General features: G+C 47.7%; 3 protein-coding genes and 3 pseudogenes across 3 annotated transcripts; 2 read left to right on the top strand and 4 right to left on the bottom strand.

Annotated features, from left to right (window-relative positions):
- Window positions 1-2,542: 2,542 nt before the first annotated feature.
- On the top strand, window positions 2,543-3,241 carry LOC139274119 (histone H1-like). Its single transcript, XM_070891161.1, has one exon. It carries the CDS (start codon window positions 2,543-2,545, stop codon window positions 3,239-3,241), a length of 699 nt encoding a protein of 232 aa, XP_070747262.1.
- An 801-nt stretch (window positions 3,242-4,042) lies between these two features.
- LOC139273661 (histone H4) lies at window positions 4,043-4,354 on the top strand. The gene has a single exon (XM_070890699.1). It carries the CDS (start codon window positions 4,043-4,045, stop codon window positions 4,352-4,354), a length of 312 nt encoding a protein of 103 aa, XP_070746800.1.
- Window positions 4,355-8,111: 3,757 nt separating this feature from the next.
- On the bottom strand, window positions 8,112-8,613 carry LOC139273655 (histone H2B 1.2-like). Its single transcript, XM_070890692.1, has one exon. The coding sequence runs from the start codon at window positions 8,611-8,613 to the stop codon at window positions 8,236-8,238; it is 378 nt and encodes a 125-aa protein (XP_070746793.1). The 3' UTR covers window positions 8,112-8,235.
- A 3,376-nt stretch (window positions 8,614-11,989) lies between these two features.
- On the bottom strand, window positions 11,990-12,190 carry LOC139274334 (U2 spliceosomal RNA; annotated as a pseudogene).
- A 122-nt stretch (window positions 12,191-12,312) lies between these two features.
- Window positions 12,313-12,551, bottom strand: LOC139274365 (U2 spliceosomal RNA; annotated as a pseudogene).
- Window positions 12,552-14,684: 2,133 nt separating this feature from the next.
- LOC139273671 (histone H4 type VIII-like) lies at window positions 14,685-14,989 on the bottom strand (annotated as a pseudogene).
- Between the last annotated feature and the right edge of the window lie 3,228 nt (window positions 14,990-18,217).

Genomic DNA, 18,217 nt, shown 5'->3' with positions numbered 1-18,217 from the left:
TCACTGGCAATCGACCCAAGGGGCGGGGCTTATCCGCGCACGCGCAGCTCGCTGCAATAATTCGGCCTTTAAAAATCAAAGTGAACTTTTCCAAATTTACTTTTATCAGAATCTGAGCAAAGGAACTGGGCCTGGGGGGGGCAAGGACAGAGAATGTTTAAAGCTGGGAACCTTGCCCCTTTGAGATGCTCAATTTGGGATCATTCTATGCAGGGTGTTTTTCTCTTCGTGAGCCCGTCTTCACAAAACAATCCTGTCGAAACATCGGAGGGACGGCGGAGTAGGAGTGTTTGCTGGGACTGTGCAGGAGTTAATATCTGACAGAAACTGTCCCAGTTTAGTTGAATCAGAGTGAAACACTCGGTTACTGAGAGTAATACCGAACGGCCCTGAGCTGCAAGATTACAGGGAGTACAACAGGCAAGCGAGGGTTAAATGTGGGACCTTGTTTCTCTCACTCTCTGACACTGTCCCGCAGTGTGGGATTAATAATGTGTCTGTATGTGGTACAATATCAGTGAGAGAGGGGACTGTATCTTCTGTCTCCCCAATGGGAACTTTCAGGATAAAACCGGACCTCACAGATCAATTGGGACAGATACTGTGTAAGTCTTTCTGTGTCTCACCGTCCTGCCTCGATCTCTCCGATCTCTCACTTAGCACTCTCCCCCATCTCTGACTCTGTTACAATCCTTTTCTCTTGTACTGTCTGTGAAGGGGGGATACTGTTATTTCGCGTGATGTGGAAACACTTGTGAGTACAACACTATAGGAGCAGGGAGGTCTTACTGCAGTTGTACAGGGCCTTGGTGAGGTCACACCTTGAATATTGTGTACAGTTTTGGTCTCCTAATCTGAGGAAGGACATTCTTGCTATTGAGGGAGTGCAGCGAAGGTTCACCAGATTGATTCCAGGATGGCAGGACTGTCATATGAAGAAAGACTGGATAGACTAGGTTTATATTCACTGGAATTTAGAAGAATGAGAGGGGATCTCATAGAAACATATAACATTCTGACGGGATTGCACAGGTTAGATGCAGGAAGAATGTTCCCGATGGTGGGGATGTCCAGAACCGGGGGTCACGGTTTAAGAATAAGGGGTAAGCCATTTAGGACCGAGATGAGAAGAAACTTCTTCACTCAGAGAATTGTGAGCCTGTGGAATTTTCTACCACAGAAATTTGTTGAGGCCAGTTCGTTAGATATATTCAAAAGGGAGTTAGATATGGCCCTTACGGCGAAAGGGATCAAGGGGTATGGAGAGAAAGCAGGAATGGGGTACTGAAGTTGCATGATCAGCCATGATCATATTGAATGGTGGTGCAAACTTGAAGGGCCGAATGGCCTACTCCTGCACCTATTTTCTATGTTTCTATGATACTGTTTCTGTTTCTCTCTCTGGTGCTATACATGACGGTGTGGCACTGTTACTGAGCGTAATATGGAAACACTGATACCAAGTGTAAGACTGATAATGTGTCTGTCTCTTTCTCTCTCTTTCGGTGGTGCTATACATGAATGTGTGATACTATTATTGAGAGTAATATTGAGACACAGTTAGGGAGTTTAAGACTGATTCTGTGTCTGTCTCTCTGTCGCTCCCTCTGATAGCCATCTCTGGGTGGTGAGTATGGGATGGATAGGATACCAGTTACTGTTATATGTCCCTCATTTTCGGAGGAGAGAGAGAGAGAGAGACAAAGAGAGGGTGGAGGGGCGGTGAACTCATAATTTCTATTTTCACGTTAATCAAACATATTTCTGCGTGCGAACAATGTAATAACTTAACAGCATATATGGGTTAAGCCAGCCTCTGCTGTGATTGGCTCCTGCCCCTGAATCTGGGGAACAGACACTCTGAGGAACGCCGGCCTCAGAGTGTTTAACACTTACTGAGCTAGGAAACTACAACTAACCCCGAGAATCGGCAGCACAGGCCGAGCGGAGAGGTAACCCTGTGCTGGGAGCTGTAAATCTGGGACAGTTTGTGCTGTGAATGTGCAGATGTGAACATTGTGTGAGCGAGAGTGTGTTAAAGGGGCGGGCCGGTGAGACGAATGTCACTTTGTTTGTGTCATCGCCGGATTCCAGAGTCCCGCTTGTGTAAAATTCAAAGATTTTCCTGTCACAGGATCGCCCTGCTGCCCTGCTCAGGTCTAAAGTGGGAATTAAACGTCAAGTTTGATGTGATTTCAAATTTCAATCGAAAAACAGAGAAAATGTCCGCGATCGGGTGAGTGAGCGCGATCAGTGCAGCAATGCTGCCATTAATTCGGAGGAAGCTTTCTCGATAACAAACATCCCGGTCTTCGGGACAGAAAGAGGCCAGTCTGGAAATCTGGAGGGCCCGGGTTGAATTGGAATCGGACAGTTAATGAGGAGAGAGAAACACAGAGAGGCTGGAGGGGCGGGGAGCTGACAGCAGGATGTCTCGCCCCGTCCGCTCGCTGCCTTTAAGTTGCTCTGTGCCGCCGCCTCCCGTCGTTTCATTTCTGACCGAGCTCTGACTGTCAGAGAGATTTTCCACAGAGTCGCCGACATGACTGACACTTCAGCCGCCGAAACAGCTCCTTCTGCCGCCGCCGCTCAAGCCAAGGCCCCCCGCAAGAAGAAGAAGGCAGCTCCCCGCTCCAAGCCAGCCGGCCCCACGTTGGGCGAACAGATCCTCAAGGTTGTGACCGATGGCAGCGATCGCAAGGGGATGTCTCTGGCCGCGATAAAGAAGGCTCTGGCGGCCAAAGGCGTGGATGTGGAGAAGCGCGGGTCCCAGATCAGGTTCAGTATCAAGAGGAATGTGACAAATGGCTTCCTGCTGCAGACCAAGGGCACGGGCGCCTCGGGCTCCTTCAAAGTCGCTAAGAAGGAAAACCAGGGGAAAGTGGGAAGGAAGGTGAAGAAACCAGCAGCCAAGAACTCTCCAGCCAAGAAACCAGCAGCCAAGAAATCTCCAGCCAAGAAACCAGCAGCCAAGAAATCTCCGGCCAAGAAACCAGCAGCCAAGAAATCTCCGGCCAAGAAACCAGCAGCCAAGAAATCTCCGGCCAAGAAAACGAGCACCAAGAAGGCGCTAACAGTAAAAAAGTCAGCGAAAGCGGCGGCTGGGAAGAAGGCGGCAGCGGCGAAGCCCAAGAGCCCCAAGAAGGCCTCGGGCGCAAAGGTGAAGGCGGCCAAAAAGGTGGGAAAACCGAGGGCCAAGGCCAAATCAACAAAACCCAAGAAACCAGCGCTCAAAAAGTAAATAAAAAGTGCAACTTGTAAACATCTGAACCCAAAGGCTCTTCTCAGAGCCACCCACGCCTCTCAGAAAAGAGTTGATCCCCGAATCAAATGATCCCTGTCCCGGGGCCGGGCTCAGATTTCAGACAGAAATCATTGAACATGAAGCCAGGATCCCTGGTGACTCGCTGACATTGGCTGCACCCACCCCTCCCCCAGTGTCTGCAATAAAACACACAGAGAATGGGATGTCCGGCCCGGGCCTCACTGTAACTGGGGATGTGTTCAGCTCCAGTCTCAGTTCCTGGTCATTGTCATTTCACAGATTCAGGGGGAGAGTCTGTGAGACGGTGACACTGGCGGAGATACCCCGCCTCACAACTCAAACCCCAAACACCACATTCTCCAAATCAGCTGGAATAAGGTGTTTGTAAACTGTTGAACCCGTCTGTGAGAGGAAGTGTGGGGAGATGGAACAAGGTCTGAGATTGACAGGGAAGGGGCTGTATATAGGCGGGAATATTCGCGATTGTTAATTGTAGCGGGACTTTATTTAAAAGCTTCAGGTTCCTGGAAGCTTTGAATATAAATTCCGAGTCTGTTTCGGTTCTATTGTCGGAAAACGGTTTGAAATTAGCGGCTGCAGAAAGCTGGAAGATCAGAGGCCGCTCTCTGCTCTGTCTGTCAATCTTGACTATGTCTCCTCCCCTTCCCGCCTCTCTCACTCTGCGCTTTCTCAGTCAGGTCGGCTCCGGCTCTATAAAAAGGAGCCGGCAGCAGTTCACTTCTCATTCAGCGGCAGTTTAAGTGAAGAGTCATTATCATGTCTGGTCGCGGGAAAGGAGGCAAAGGACTGGGTAAAGGCGGAGCCAAGCGGCACCGTAAAGTGCTCCGTGATAACATCCAGGGCATCACCAAACCAGCCATCCGCCGCTTGGCTCGCCGTGGCGGTGTCAAACGGATCTCGGGCCTCATCTACGAGGAGACCCGCGGGGTGCTGAAGGTTTTTCTGGAGAATGTGATCAGGGATGCGGTCACCTACACTGAACACGCCAAACGCAAGACGGTCACTGCCATGGATGTGGTGTACGCTCTGAAACGGCAGGGCCGCACTCTCTATGGATTCGGCGGCTGAATAACTCGACCCTTTTCCCCCAAACACAACACAAAGGCTCTTCTAAGAGCCACCCACCGGCACACAGAGAGAGCAGCGACCTGGGGATCGGAGCGCGGACAGTTTGGTTGGGAAATGGTTTCGGCTGTTTAATTAATGGAAAGAAAGGTTTGGATTTATATTGCGCCTTTCACGACCACCGAACGTCTCAAGACACAGAAAAATAGAAAATAGGTGCAGGAGTAGGCCATTCGGCCCTTCGAGCCTGCACCGCCATTCAACAAGATCACAGCTGATCACCTCCCCACGCCCCCTCCACACTCCCAACCCCCGCCCCCCCCTCAGCCGCAAGGACCACATCCAATGAACAAGACCAATGAAGTACTTTTGGAGTGTAGTCTCTAGGAATATGGGAATTATTAAATATTTTACAACTATTGTAAATATGAGAGATCAGAAACTCCGGCTGACAGTCACAATTACCGGGCAGGATACACAGTCCTCTTTACACATTACAGTCTCCCCTCACAGATAATTCCTGTCATGTGAGGTTTCTGTGTGAGAATCGGTTAAGTGGGACGGCACTGGCGGGATCGATGCGGGACTTTATGTTTACAGGAAGCAGTGACCGCGGATTTATTCCCGCCCGGTACAGACGGATCAGGGAATGGAACATAATTCAAACCGGAATGTGACAGAATGGGATTGGTGACTTATAATGGGGCACAATCGCCGTTATAAAGAGCGGGATTCTTAAATTGCTGGCGGGAAATTAGATTTTATTTAATCTCTGTTGGTTGATATTCTGAAATTGGCGGGCTTTTTGAAATTGACCAAATGTCAGTTTCAGTTCAGCCAATTAGGGCCCAGTATTCCTCGCCCTTCATTTTCACTCGGTGCTTGGTTCAAACTTGATTGGCGGTCGGGTTGCAGCCAATCACAGCTCCATGCGGACCCTCACACACTTTAAATGGAAGCAAAGAGGAGTCCCCGCATTAACAATCCGTGTGTCCCAGATTGTGTTGAGATCCGTTCAGAACCAGGACCAAGCAGACAGCGCGCAAATCCACCGGAGGGAAAGCTCCTCGCAAACAGCTGGCGACCAAAGCGGCCCGGAAGAGCGCTCCGGCCACGGGCGGAGTGAAGAAGCCTCATCGCTACCGACCCGGCACCGTGGCTTTGAGGGAGATCCGCCGCTACCAGAAATCCACCGAGCTGCTGATCCGCAAACTGCCCTTCCAGCGCCTGGTGCGGGAGATCGCTCAGGACTTCAAGACCGACCTGCGCTTCCAGAGCTCGGCCGTCATGGCCCTGCAGGAAGCCAGCGAGGCTTACCTGGTGGGGCTCTTTGAGGACACCAACCTGTGCGCCATCCACGCCAAGCGAGTCACCATCATGCCCAAAGACATCCAGCTGGCCCGCCGCATCCGCGGGGAGCGCGCCTAGACTCCCCCTGCCCCGGCTCCAAGCTTCAGCACCAAGTGCAACAACGGCTCTTTTCAGAGCCACCAAATCAGCAAAGGAAAGAGCTGCGATCTACTGTAACCAGAGCTTCGTGTTGTTCATTAACCCATTGTAGGGACGGGCAGAGGGTGTGAGACTGATTACTGATCGTGTCTTCATATACCAACTCGGTTCACATGGGAATTATTGACGATTAACTGGTGAGTCTTAATATTTTCAGAAACTGACATCGGCTTTGCGTCGCTCTGACCTCGAGTTCCCCGGGGCAGAGCACAGATTTCCCCATTCGGTGTTGCCGGAGAATGGGGGCAGGTAGATCTGGGAAGCACTGCAATGGACTCGGGTCCTGTATGTGTGCATCGCTCGCTGCTCCAGTGCGGTCTAAACTGACCGGCTTAGCAGAGAAATACAGAGCCCGGGAACGGCCAGAGCTCCCGAGAACAAAATCAGCATTCAAACTATCTCAAACCAGACCAGAATTAAACTAGGCCCTTTTATTACTACATTAATTCATCATTGCCGACTCTCTCGTTTTCAGACAGATTAAAGAATATTTAAAGAACCGGTGGCAGTATTTATACAATTGTTGAGTGACAACTGTAGTTCAATTATTCGCTGTTAACGGGAAGTGTATGTGTGAGCAGAGAACCGTAATGCAGAGACCGGGAACTGAAAACTCCCGCGTACGGATAAGGGGAAAGCCATTTAGGACTGAGATGAGGAGAAACTTATTCACTCAGAGTTGTTAACCTGTGGAATTCCCTACCGCAGAGTTGTTGATGCCAGTTCGTTACATATATTCAAGAGGGAGTTAGATGTGGCCCTTATGGCTAAAGGGATATGGAGAGAAAGCAGGAAAGGGGTACTGAGGGAATAATCAGCCATGATCTTATTGAATGGTGGTGCAGGCTCGAAGGGCCGAATGGCCTACTCCTGCACCTATTTTCTATGTTTCCAGGTCTAAAACAGGCCCATCGATCGGTACATGAATTAAAGGGCTCTGACTCCATTAAGACAGTAAGCATCCCCTTCACAGATACTGTGGGTGGCTCTGAAAAGAGCCTTTGGGTTATTAGATTAAATCTTGTCCGCTTTACTTGGCCTTGGACGAAGTGGTGGTTTTCTTGGGCAGCAGCACAGCCTGGATATTCGGCAGCACCCCGCCCTGAGCTATGGTCACCTTTCCCAGCAGCTTGTTGAGCTCCTCGTCGTTGCGGATGGCCAGCTGCAGGTGTCTGGGGATGATGCGGGTCTTCTTGTTGTCGCGGGCCGCGTTGCCGGCCAGCTCCAGGATTTCAGCGGTCAGATACTCGAGCACAGCAGCCATGTAGACCGGGGCTCCGGCACCCACACGCTCAGCGTAGTTCCCCTTTCGCAGGAGTCTGTGAACACGGCCCACAGGGAACTGCAGTCCGGCTCGGGAGGAGCGAGACTTGGCCTTGGCGCGAGCTTTGCCGCCAGTTTTTCCTCTTCCAGACATTTCCACGATTCACAAGTTCAGACAAAGAATGAGAAACTCCTCCCACATCTGCCCTTCTTATACATTCTGGAGGGATGCAGGGAGCGAACTTGTGATTGGTCGCTCTGAAGTGGATTTCATTGGTCTTTTCCGCTGACCAATCACCGTCTGTTTAGCCCGCCAATGTAAACAGGGCGAAAATTACTGTTCGACTGCCAACGAATCTTCAATTTCAAAAACCCCGCCAATAATTTTTACAATGCGGATTATGTTAATAAATTCAACATTAGCCAAAGATTTCCAAACACTTTTTATTTCCTTTTGCCGTATTCTTTATTGCCTTCCAAATTCCAGGATGTTACAATCAGGATTAAATTCGCGTTCAGTTTCAAACGTTCTGTAACGGGACACATTCCAGCACAATCTTTGTACAATTTGGGAATCACAGATCATGGATCGATCATCCGCACAGGCGGCAGTGAGACCAGAACTGGGAGTTCTTCTGTGAAAAGAGGGACAGAGGGTTCAAACTCCCTGTTCTGGTCTCTGTAAGAACTCCCAGTCTGGGCTGTTGCACTCGGAATCTCGGATTAATAAGCGGGTTGACCCGAACTAGAATTTTTTTTATATTGTAAAGGGTTTGAGAGAGAATGAGGTGACTAAAGTCTGAGTTTCACCTCCTAAAACAAGATCATAATTCATTGGCAAGCGACCAGGGACAGTGTGTGCAGTTTACTGGGAGGAAAATTCATCAGAGAAGCTAAGGTTGAACCGGACAGTAAAACCGCTTATCTGATAATTCAAATCTAAATCTACAGCTGGAATTTTAAATGCTGTCAAACACACTTGCTCAGGAAATAAATACAGTAAATTGAGTTTAAAGGGTGATGTGTTTGTGCAGCTCTTTCAGAGACGTTGTGGGTGGCTCTTAAAAGAGCCGTTGTGTTTAGGGATTGTTGTGTGAGGACAACGTGGAGTTTTACTTGGAGCTAGTGTACTTGGTCACCGCCTTTGTCCCTTCCGATACGGCGTGCTTGGCCAGCTCCCCGGGTAGCAGCAGACGCACGGCGGTCTGGATCTCCCGGGAGCTGATGGTGCGGCGCTTGTTGTAATGGGCCAGGCGGGAAGCCTCACCTGCGATGCGCTCGAAAATATCGTTCACAAAAGAGTTCATGATGCCCATGGCCTTGGAGGAGATGCCGGTGTCGGGGTGAACCTGCTTCATCACTTTGTAGATGTAGATGGAGTAACTCTCCTTCCTCGACTTCCTGCGCTTCTTACCGCCCTTTGGTGGTGTTTTCTTGATCACTTTCTTGGCGCCTTTCTTGGCAGTAACTGATTTCTTCTCTTCAGGCATCGTCTTGTTCAATCCAACCCAGACATGACGTAAACTTAGCTCGGAGCTCGCATTATATAGGCAGCCCCACACTCCGCCCACAGCCCTATGCTAATGAGGGATGGGTGAAGGCAACAATTGTGATTGGTTCACTCACTGCGTTGTCAATTTCTATTGTTCTGTAATTCTCTGATTGGATGTTTAAAGAGACCAATCAGATTTACTGCTCGCCACAATCTCAAATTCTTCAATTAGGTCATCAGTTACATCCCCTCCCGACTTATACTCTGTTCTTTATCGATCTAGATTTCTACATGTTTGACAGACATTGACCGGTTTGTAACCGAGATTGCCTGAGGGCCACTTCTGGTCAGGACTTGGAAGTCTATGAGGTCAAAAGACCCTCAATGTCCTTCCTCCCTGATGCTGCCTTCCTCCCACCGTTTAATTCAACACCTTTCTTATCTTTCACTGCTGTAACTACATTAGTTGTTTCAGTGTTACCTTCACCTGGAATATGCCGTACCTTCTGTGCCGTAAAGGGCCTATTTCCCTTAGCACAGGAGGCATAAATTTAAAGTAATTGGTAGAAGATTTAGAGGGGAAATATCTTCACGCAGAGGGTGGCTGCGCTCTGGAACTCACTGCCTGAAAGGGTGGTAGAGGCAGAAACCCTCACCACATTTAAAACTACTTGGATGTGCACTTGAAGTGCCGTAACCTGCAGGGTTACGGACCTAGAGCTGGAAAGTGGGATTCGGCTGGATAGCCTTTTGTTGGCCGGCACGGACACGATGGGCCGAAGTGGCCTCATTCCGTGTTGTAAGCTTCGATGATAAATATCTATAATTCTGAAACTAAAAGGATATTCCGTCCATCGTGCATATGCTGATTTAAAATATCTATCGATACCGAACAAAATGTAAATGAACTATATCTCCCTCCCTCCCCCCGTGAGGCGGTGGGTGGGACTTAGAAGAGCCTTTGCTTTGTGCTTGGGGGAAGAGAGTCCCGTTGAATCCATAGAAAGTGCGGCCCTGCCGTTTCAGAGTGCACACCACATCCATGGCAGTGACCGTCTTGCGCTTGGCTGCTCAGTGTAGGCCTAAACTGACCGGCTTAGGAGAAAAATACACAGCCCGGAACGACTGGAGCTCCCGGGAACAGAACCAGCATTCAAACTCTCAAACCAGACCAGAATTAAACTAGGCCCTTTTAATAACCGCCGACTTTCTTCATACAGCTTTCATTGATAAGATTAAATATTTAGGGAACCGGTTGCGGTATTTATACAAGTTTTGAGTCTCTGACAACTGTAGTTTAATTATTAGCTGCTAACTAGAACAGTTTGTGTGAGCAGAAAACCATAATGGAAATACCAGGAACTGAAAACTCCCGCATACAGGTCTGAAATAGACCAATTTATCGGTACCTGAACTCAAGGTCTCCATTAATACAGTAAGCAGCCGTTTCACAGATACTGTGAGTGGCTCTGAAAAGAGCCTTTGGGTTATTAGTTTAAATCTTGTCCGCTTTACTTGGCCTTGGACGAAGTGGTGGTTTTCTTGGGCAGCAGCACAGCCTGGATATTAGGTAGCACCCCGCCCTGAGCGATGGTCACCTTTCCCAGCAGCTTGTTGAGCTCCTCGTCGTTGCGGATGGCCAGCTGCAGGTGTCTGGGGATGATACGGGTTTTCTTGTTGTCGCGGGCCGCGTTGCCGGCCAGCTCTAGGATTTCAGCGGTCAGATAGGGGCTCCGGCACCCACACGCTCAGCGTAGTTCCCCTTTCGCAGGAGTCTGTGAACACGGCCCACGGGGAATTGCAATCCAGCCCGGGAGGAGCGAGACTTGGCCTTGGCCCGAGCTTTACCGCTGGTTTTTCCTCTTCCAGACATTTCCACAATCCACAGGCTCAGAGAAAGAATGATAAACTCCTCCCATATTTGCCCTTCTTATCCCTTCTGGAGGGATGCAGGGAGCGAACTTGTGATTGGTCACTCTGTCGTGGATTTCATTGGCCGTTTCCGATGACCAATCACAGCCTGTCTAGTCCACCAATGAAAGGAGGGCGGAAATTACTGGTTTCCCAACAGCCAGAACCTAACGATTTTTTAAATTCAAAAATCCCGCCAATAATTGTGAAAATTGCGGATTGAGTTAGTAACTTCACCATTAGCCAAATACTTCAAAACACTTTTTGTTTCCTTTTGTCTTATTCCATATTTCCCTTGCAAATTCCAGCCTGTAACAATTAGGATTAAATTCGGCTTCAGCTTCAAACTGTCTGTAACGGGCGGGACTCAGTCCCCACTGATTCTGTAACGGGACACATTCCAGCTCCATCTTCGTAAAAGTGAACTTGTTTTCACAGGAGCTGCTGTGGGAGTGAGACCAGAACTGAGAGTCCTTCTGTAAAAAGAGAAGAGGGACAGGGTGTTCAAACTGCCCCTGTTCCAATCTCTAAGAACTCCCATTCTGGGTTGTTACACTGCGGGGAGTCTCGGGTTAATAAACGGACTGAGCGCAACGGAATAAAAAAAACTCGTGAAAAGGACTTGATTGAGAATGTGACTGAAATCGGAGTTTCCCCGCCCCCCAAAATAAATTCGTCGGCAGGCGCTGTGAATGAACGGGTCTGAGAACAAAGGGAAAGCGACCAGGGACCGTGTTTGTAGTTTACTCACTACAGGAAATTCCAGTGACGCCAAGGTCAAGCCGGTCAGTGAAGCTACTTATGAGAATTCAAAACTAAATCTACAGCTGGAACTACAAAGGTTCTCACACACACTTGTTCAGGAAATAATTACAGTAAATTCAGTCTAAAGGGTGATGTTTGTGCAGCTCTTTCAATTATGTTGTGGGTGGCTCTTAAAAGAGCCGTTGTGTTTGGGGTTTGTTCTGTCAGGACAGCGTGGAGTTTTACTTGGAGCTGGTGTACTTGGTCACCGCCTTTGACCCTTCCGACACGGCGTGCTTGGTCAGCTCCCCGGGCAGCAGCAGGCGCACGGCGGTCTGGATCTCCCGGGAACTGATGGCGCGACGCTTGTTGTAATGGGCCAGGCGGGAAGCCTCACCCGCAATGCGCTCGAAAATATTATTCACAAACGAGTTCATGATGCCCATGGCCTTGGAGGAGATGCCGGTGTCGGGGTGAACCTGCTTCATCACTTTGTAGATGTAGATAGCATAACTCTCCTTCCTCGAATTTCGGCGCTTCTTGCCGCCCTTTGGTGATGTTTTTTTGATGACTTTTTTGGCACCCTTTTTCGAAGCTGGTTTCTTTTTTTATTATTCGTTGCCAATCTTTCCAATTCTTTGTGAGATCATAAACGCCAGAGGTCACCTTGCACCCATCAAGGATCACTCTGCGCCAATGCTCTTAGCCAAAAGGCCTCGAGCCCAAGCACCGTTCCTGGAAGTACTGCAATATCAGGTTCGTGCCATGGAGGTGGATGGGTCAAGCCCCACACCCACCTCCTATTTCCAAAAAGCATAGGAGAACCACCTTCCTGATCCAGGGAGAACCACTTTCTGGTCATGGTTATTCCCCTGTCAGGTCAGTTACGCATGATCTTGGCCAAAAAACCGAGAAGCTGGTTTCTTTTTTTTAAAATTCGTAGCCAATCGTTCCAATTCTTTGTCAAATCACAAACGCCAGAGGTCACCTTGGGCCCATTCAAGGATCACTCTGCGCCAATGCTCTTAGCCAAAAGGCCTAGAGCCACTGCACCGTTCCTGGAAGTACTGCAATACCAGGTTCGTGCCATGGAGGTGTATAGGTCAGGTCCCCCACACACCTCCGTGGAGGTGGATGGGTCAAACCACCCCACCCACCTCCTATTTCCAAAAAAGCAAGCATATACCTTCCTGATCCAGGGAGAACCACCTTGGGGTTATGGTGGTTACTCCCCTGTCAGGTCAGTTACGCATGATCTTAGCCAAAAGGCCGAGAAGCGGGTTTCTTTTCCTCAGGCATCGTCTTGTTCAGTCGGGTAGATATGAAAGAAATTTTGCTCCGGGCTCGCATTATGTAGGTAGCCCCACACTCCGCCCACAACCTTATGCTAATGAGGGATGGGTGAAGGCAATGACTGTGATTGGTTCATTGGCTGCGTTGTCAATTTCCATTGTTCTGTATCTCTCTGATTGGTATCTTTAAACATCCAATCAGATTTATTGTTTGCCACAATCTCAAATTCTTAAATTAAGTCATCAATGACATCCCCTCCCGATTTATATTCCGTTTTTGTTTCTATTCTGCTCTCAGGCAAAAATGGTTAATGACGGCCGGACTTATGAGGAAGGTTCATTCACGTTTTTTTCTATATATACATTCAATAATCTGAACAGCTGTGTTTGTCGATCTACATTTCTACATGTTCGAGACATTGACCGGTTTGTAACCGAGATTTCCTGAGGGTCACTTCTGATCAGGACTTGGGAGTCCTTCTATGAGGGCAAGGGACCCTCACTGTCCTTCTGCCCTGATGCTGCCTTCCTCCCATCGTTTAATTCAACACCTTTCTTATCTGTCACTGCTGTAACATGGATGTAACAGTATGGATTTATGAAGGGGAAGTCATGTTTGACAAATTTGCTGGAATTCTTTGAGGATGTCACGCACAGGGTGGATAATGGGGAAGTAGTGGATGTGGTGTATTTGGACTTCCAGAACGCATTTGACAAGGTGCCACATAAAAGGTTACTGACTGCACAAGATAAAAGTTCACGGGGTTGGGGGTAATATATTAGCATGGATAGAGGATTGGCTAACAAACAGAAACCAGAGAGTGGGGATAAATGGTTCATTCCCGGGTTGGCAATCAGTAACCAAGGGGATGCCACAGGAATCAGTGCTAGGACCCCAACTATTTACGATCTATATTAATGACTTGGAAGAAGGGACCGAGAGTAACGCAGCCAAGTTTGCTGACGATACAAAGATAGGAGGAAAAGCAATGGGTGAGGAGGACACAAATTCTGCAAAAGGACATAGACAGGCTAAGTGAGTGAGCAAGGATTTGGCAGATGGAGTATAATATTGGAAAGTGTGAGGTCATGCTCTTTGATTTGTGCAAGTGCAAGTTATTATTTCAATGGTGAAAGATTGCAAAGTGCTGCAGTGCAGCGGGACCTGGGGGTACTTGTGCATGAAACACAAAAGGTTAGTATGCAGGTACAGCAAGTGATCAGGAAGGCCAATGGAATCTGGCTTTTATTGCAAAGGGGATGGAGTATAAAAGCAGGGAAGTCTTGCTACAGTTGTACAGGGTATTGGTGAGGCCACACCTGGAATACTTCATGCAGTTTTGGTTTCTATATTTACAAAAAGGATATACTTGCTTTGGAGGCAGTTCAGAGAAGTTTCACAAGGTTGATTCCAGAATGAGGGGGTTGACTTGAGGAAAGGTAGAGTAGGTTGGGCTTCTACTCATTGGAATTCAGAAGAATGAGAGGTGATCTTATCGAAACATATAAGATTATGAGGGGGCTTAACAAGGTGGATGCAGAGAGGATGTTTCCACTGCTAGGGGAAACTAGAACTAGAGGGCTTAATCTTAGAATAAGAGGTCGCCCATTTAAAACTGAGATGAGGAGAAATTTCTTCTCTGAGGATTGTGAATCTGTGGAATTCGCTGCCTCAGAGAGCTGGGACATTGAATAAAATTAAGACAGAAACAGACAGTTTCTTAATAAGGGAATATGGGGCAGGAAAGTAGACCAGAGTCCATGATCGTATTAAATGGCGGAGCAGGCTCGAGGGGCCGTATGGCCTACATTTGCTCCTATTTCTTATGTTTTTATGTTCTTATGTTCTAACTACATTAGATTTTTCAGTATTACCTTCATCTGGAATGTCCCGTAAATGTCTATGATTTGAAGACTAAAAGGACATTCTGTCCATCGTTTATATGCTGATTTAAAACACCGAACACCACAATACAGATCTTGGCAAAAAACATATCTATACAGAACAAAATGTAAATCAACGATCTCGCCCCCGTTCCCCAGGTCACTGCTCTCTCTGTGAAGAGGTGGGTGGCTCTGAGAAGAGCCTTTGTGTTGTGTTTGGGAGAAAGGGTCACGTTATTCAGCCGCCGAATCCATAGAGAGTGCGGCTCTGCTGTTTCAGAGCGTACACCACATCCATGGCAGTGACAGTCTTGCGCTTGGCGTGCTCAGTGTCGGTGACCGCATCCCTGATCACATTCTCCAGAAAAACCCTCAGCACCCCGCGGGTTTCCTCGTAGATCAGGCCCGAGATCCGCTTGACACGGCCACGGCGAGCCAGGCGGCGGATTTGGTGATGCCCTGGATGTTATTACGGAGCACTTTATGGTGCCGTTTGGCTCTGCCTTTACCCAGTCCTTTGCCTCCTTTACCTCCTCCAGCCATGATGATTCTTTACTGAAATTGCCGCTGAATGTTAATCTCTCGCCTTACCCATTGTCTGCTGAGACCACCAATGAAACGACGGCGGAAATTCCTGTCCTCAACAGTCACACCTCGAACTATTTTTAATTTCAAAAACACCGCCAATAATTTTTTAAAGTGCGGATTATGTTAATAAATGCACCATTAGCCAAAGGTTTACAAACAGGTTTTACTTCCTTTTATTTTATTCCATATTTCCCTTACTAATTCCAGGCTGTTACAATCAAAATTAAATTCGCGTTCACTGTCAATCTGTCTGTAACGGACGGCAATCAATCCCCACTGATTCTGTAACAGGACACATTCCAGCTCAAACTGTGTAAAAGTTGGGAATCACAAATCATGGATTGATCTTCCGCACAGGCGGGAGTGAGTCCAGAACTGGGAGCCCTTATGTGAAAAGGGAAGAGGGATAGAGTGTTCACACTGCTCCCGTTCTGGTCTCTGTACGAACTCCCATTCTGGGTTTTTACATTGCAGGGAGTCCCGAGTTAATAAACAGATTGACCGTAACAGGAATTGAAAAATAAATTTGTAAAGGGCTTACGAGAGAATGAGGTGACTGAAATCTGAGCCTCATTTCCTAAACAAGCTCTTAATTCCTCGGCAGGCGCTGTAAATGGGAACGAGCGACAAGGAATCGTGTTTGTAGCTTGAATGGCGGGAAATTCAACAGCAGTCCTAACGTCGAACCAGACAGTGAAGCTGCTTATGAGAATTCAAAACTAACTCCACAGCTGGAACTGCAAAGGTTCCCAAACACACTTGTTCAGGAAATAATTACAGAATATTGAGTCTAAAGGGTGATGCGCTTTAGGTCTTTCAGAGAGGTTGTGGGTGGCTCTTAAAAGAGCCATTGTGTTTTTGGTTTGTTCTCTCAGGACAGCATGGAGTTTTACTTGGAGCTGGTGTACTTGGTCACCGCCTTTGTCCCTTCTGACACGGCGTGCTTGGCCAGCTCCCCAGGCAGCAGCAGGCGCACGGCGGTCTGGATCACCCGGGAACTGATGGTGTCAGATTATGGTATGAGAGTGTGTATTTTATTCTGTACCTGTCTATCTCTGGTATATGAATGTGGCATTTAATCTGTACCTGTCAGTTACTGGTATATGATTGTTGGGGTTACTCTCTACCTCTCAGTTTCGGTTATGTGATTGTGGGTTTTAATCTGTACCTGTCACTCCCTAGTATTTGAGTGTGGTGTTTATTCTGTATCCATTTGTCTCTGGTATGTTAGTGTGGGTTAATCTGCACCTGTCAGCTTGCTATGTGAGTGTGGGTTTATTCTGTACCTCTCGGTTCTGGTATATGTCTGTGGGGTTAATCTGTACCTGTCAGTTTCTGGTTTGTGAGTGTGTATTTTTTCTGTAACTGTCAGTTTATATGTGAGTGTGTATTTTATTCTATACATTTCAATCTCTGGTATGCGAATGTGGGGTTTAACCTGTACCTGTCAGTTTCTGGTAGATGAGTGTGGGGTTAATCTGTACCTATCAATTTCTGGTCTATTATTGTGGGCTTTAATCTGTACCTATTAGTTTCTGGTATGTGAGTGTGGATGATATTCTGTACCTGTCTGTTTCTGGTATGAGAGAGTGGTTTTAAGATGTACCTTTCAGTCTTTGATATGTGAAAGTGGGGATTAATCTGTACCTGTCAGTTCCTGGTATTTGAGTGTTGGTTTTATCCCATAGCTGTCAGTTTCTGGTCTATGTGTGGGGTTTAATCTATACCCATCAGTTTCTGGTGTGCAAGTGTGGGTTTTATTCTGTATATTTCAGTATCTGGTATATGAATGTGATATGTTTCAATAGTGAAACAGCATTTGATCCTACCGCTCTGTGTGGCTGTAAGATTCACAATGTAACTCAGCCACTTCGGATCACTGTTGGACTGACAGCTTCTGCTGCCTGTGATAACAGGATTGAGGTCAGTTCTGTGTCTCTGCGCTCTGAGTGATAATGTACTTACTGTATGCGAGAAGGAGCTGCCTGCACTTTTTCTTGTGTTCTGGATGGAAGAAATATCATTTTATACTGGCTCAATGAAGTATTTTGCTTTGAGAATAATACCAGAAAAATATTAGTTATGATATGGACAACTGATGGGGAAAATATAAAATAAAGTTGCAATGAATGTATATGTTTATAATAAAGTAAAATATCTGGAGAGAGGAAACCGTGATACAAACAGTGTCCTTGTCTGACCTCACTGCAGTACAGCGGCACTCAGATTTTCCACACCAGGTGTGTAGGACGGTTCTATAGAAAGTTATCAGCAACCAGACACAACCCAAACCCAGCACTGGTCCATGAATGGGATCACCCGATTAATACAATCGAGGTTTATATCCTCCACTCCCATAGGACTACCTGTAAAATTCTGAATCGCTTTCTGGATTATAACCACAGGTACATGGGCTGTACAACAATTGTTCTCAGTCTATTGGAACCGAGTTAAGTGCCTGTGCAGTCAACAGAATGTCACAGAGCCCGGATCATGATGTATCGGAGGGAGCAACAATGTATCTCTCGATCACCTTCAACACGGTTCTGGAGAACTCAACGCACCAAAACAAAATGACCAAATTTGAAATGTCTACTTTCTGTCCTGGTGCCTGCAATAGATACACTTTGTGACACTCCTCACATCCTCACTGTCAGGCTGTGTTTCCACTGTTCAATGTCCAAGAAGGGCAGACACGGTGAGATTGGGACTGAATCAGGAACATTCACTACTGGTTTGGTGACAGAAACCAGCAATGATTTGAAAGAGTGTGGTGATTAACTTTCTCTGTTACCTTACACTGTACACACACAGCCCGGGATATCTCCGCTCCCTTCCCCCACTCACTCCACGTTCCCGAACTACTTCCTGCTCCATTCTGCCTCTTACAAACAGCCCCCGATTCCCTGACACAAAGCCCATTTGCGGACACAGTCCCAACGCGATGAGCTGCTGTAAGGTGGCTGCTGTTTGCTCCCTTACACTGGCCCGGGATATCTCCGCTCCCTGATGTGTTCAATGATTATCAGCCCAGCACAGAGGAAATGGCAGCCACAGGCAGAGTTGGGGGAGGGGAGGTCGCATAGGCCCTTCCCGTCGGTTTAAACACTGGGCGGGGAGACGAGTGGCCGGGGGCGGGGGGGCAGCAGGCAAGTATTTCAATGCTCGAGTGTGAAGTTTGGA

This window comes from Pristiophorus japonicus, chromosome 9 (genome assembly GCF_044704955.1).
Source record: "Pristiophorus japonicus isolate sPriJap1 chromosome 9, sPriJap1.hap1, whole genome shotgun sequence".
Taxonomy (NCBI): domain Eukaryota; kingdom Metazoa; phylum Chordata; class Chondrichthyes; family Pristiophoridae; genus Pristiophorus; species Pristiophorus japonicus.
Note: the sequence above shows the minus strand (reverse complement) of the source record. Positions and strands in the feature narration are given on the sequence as shown.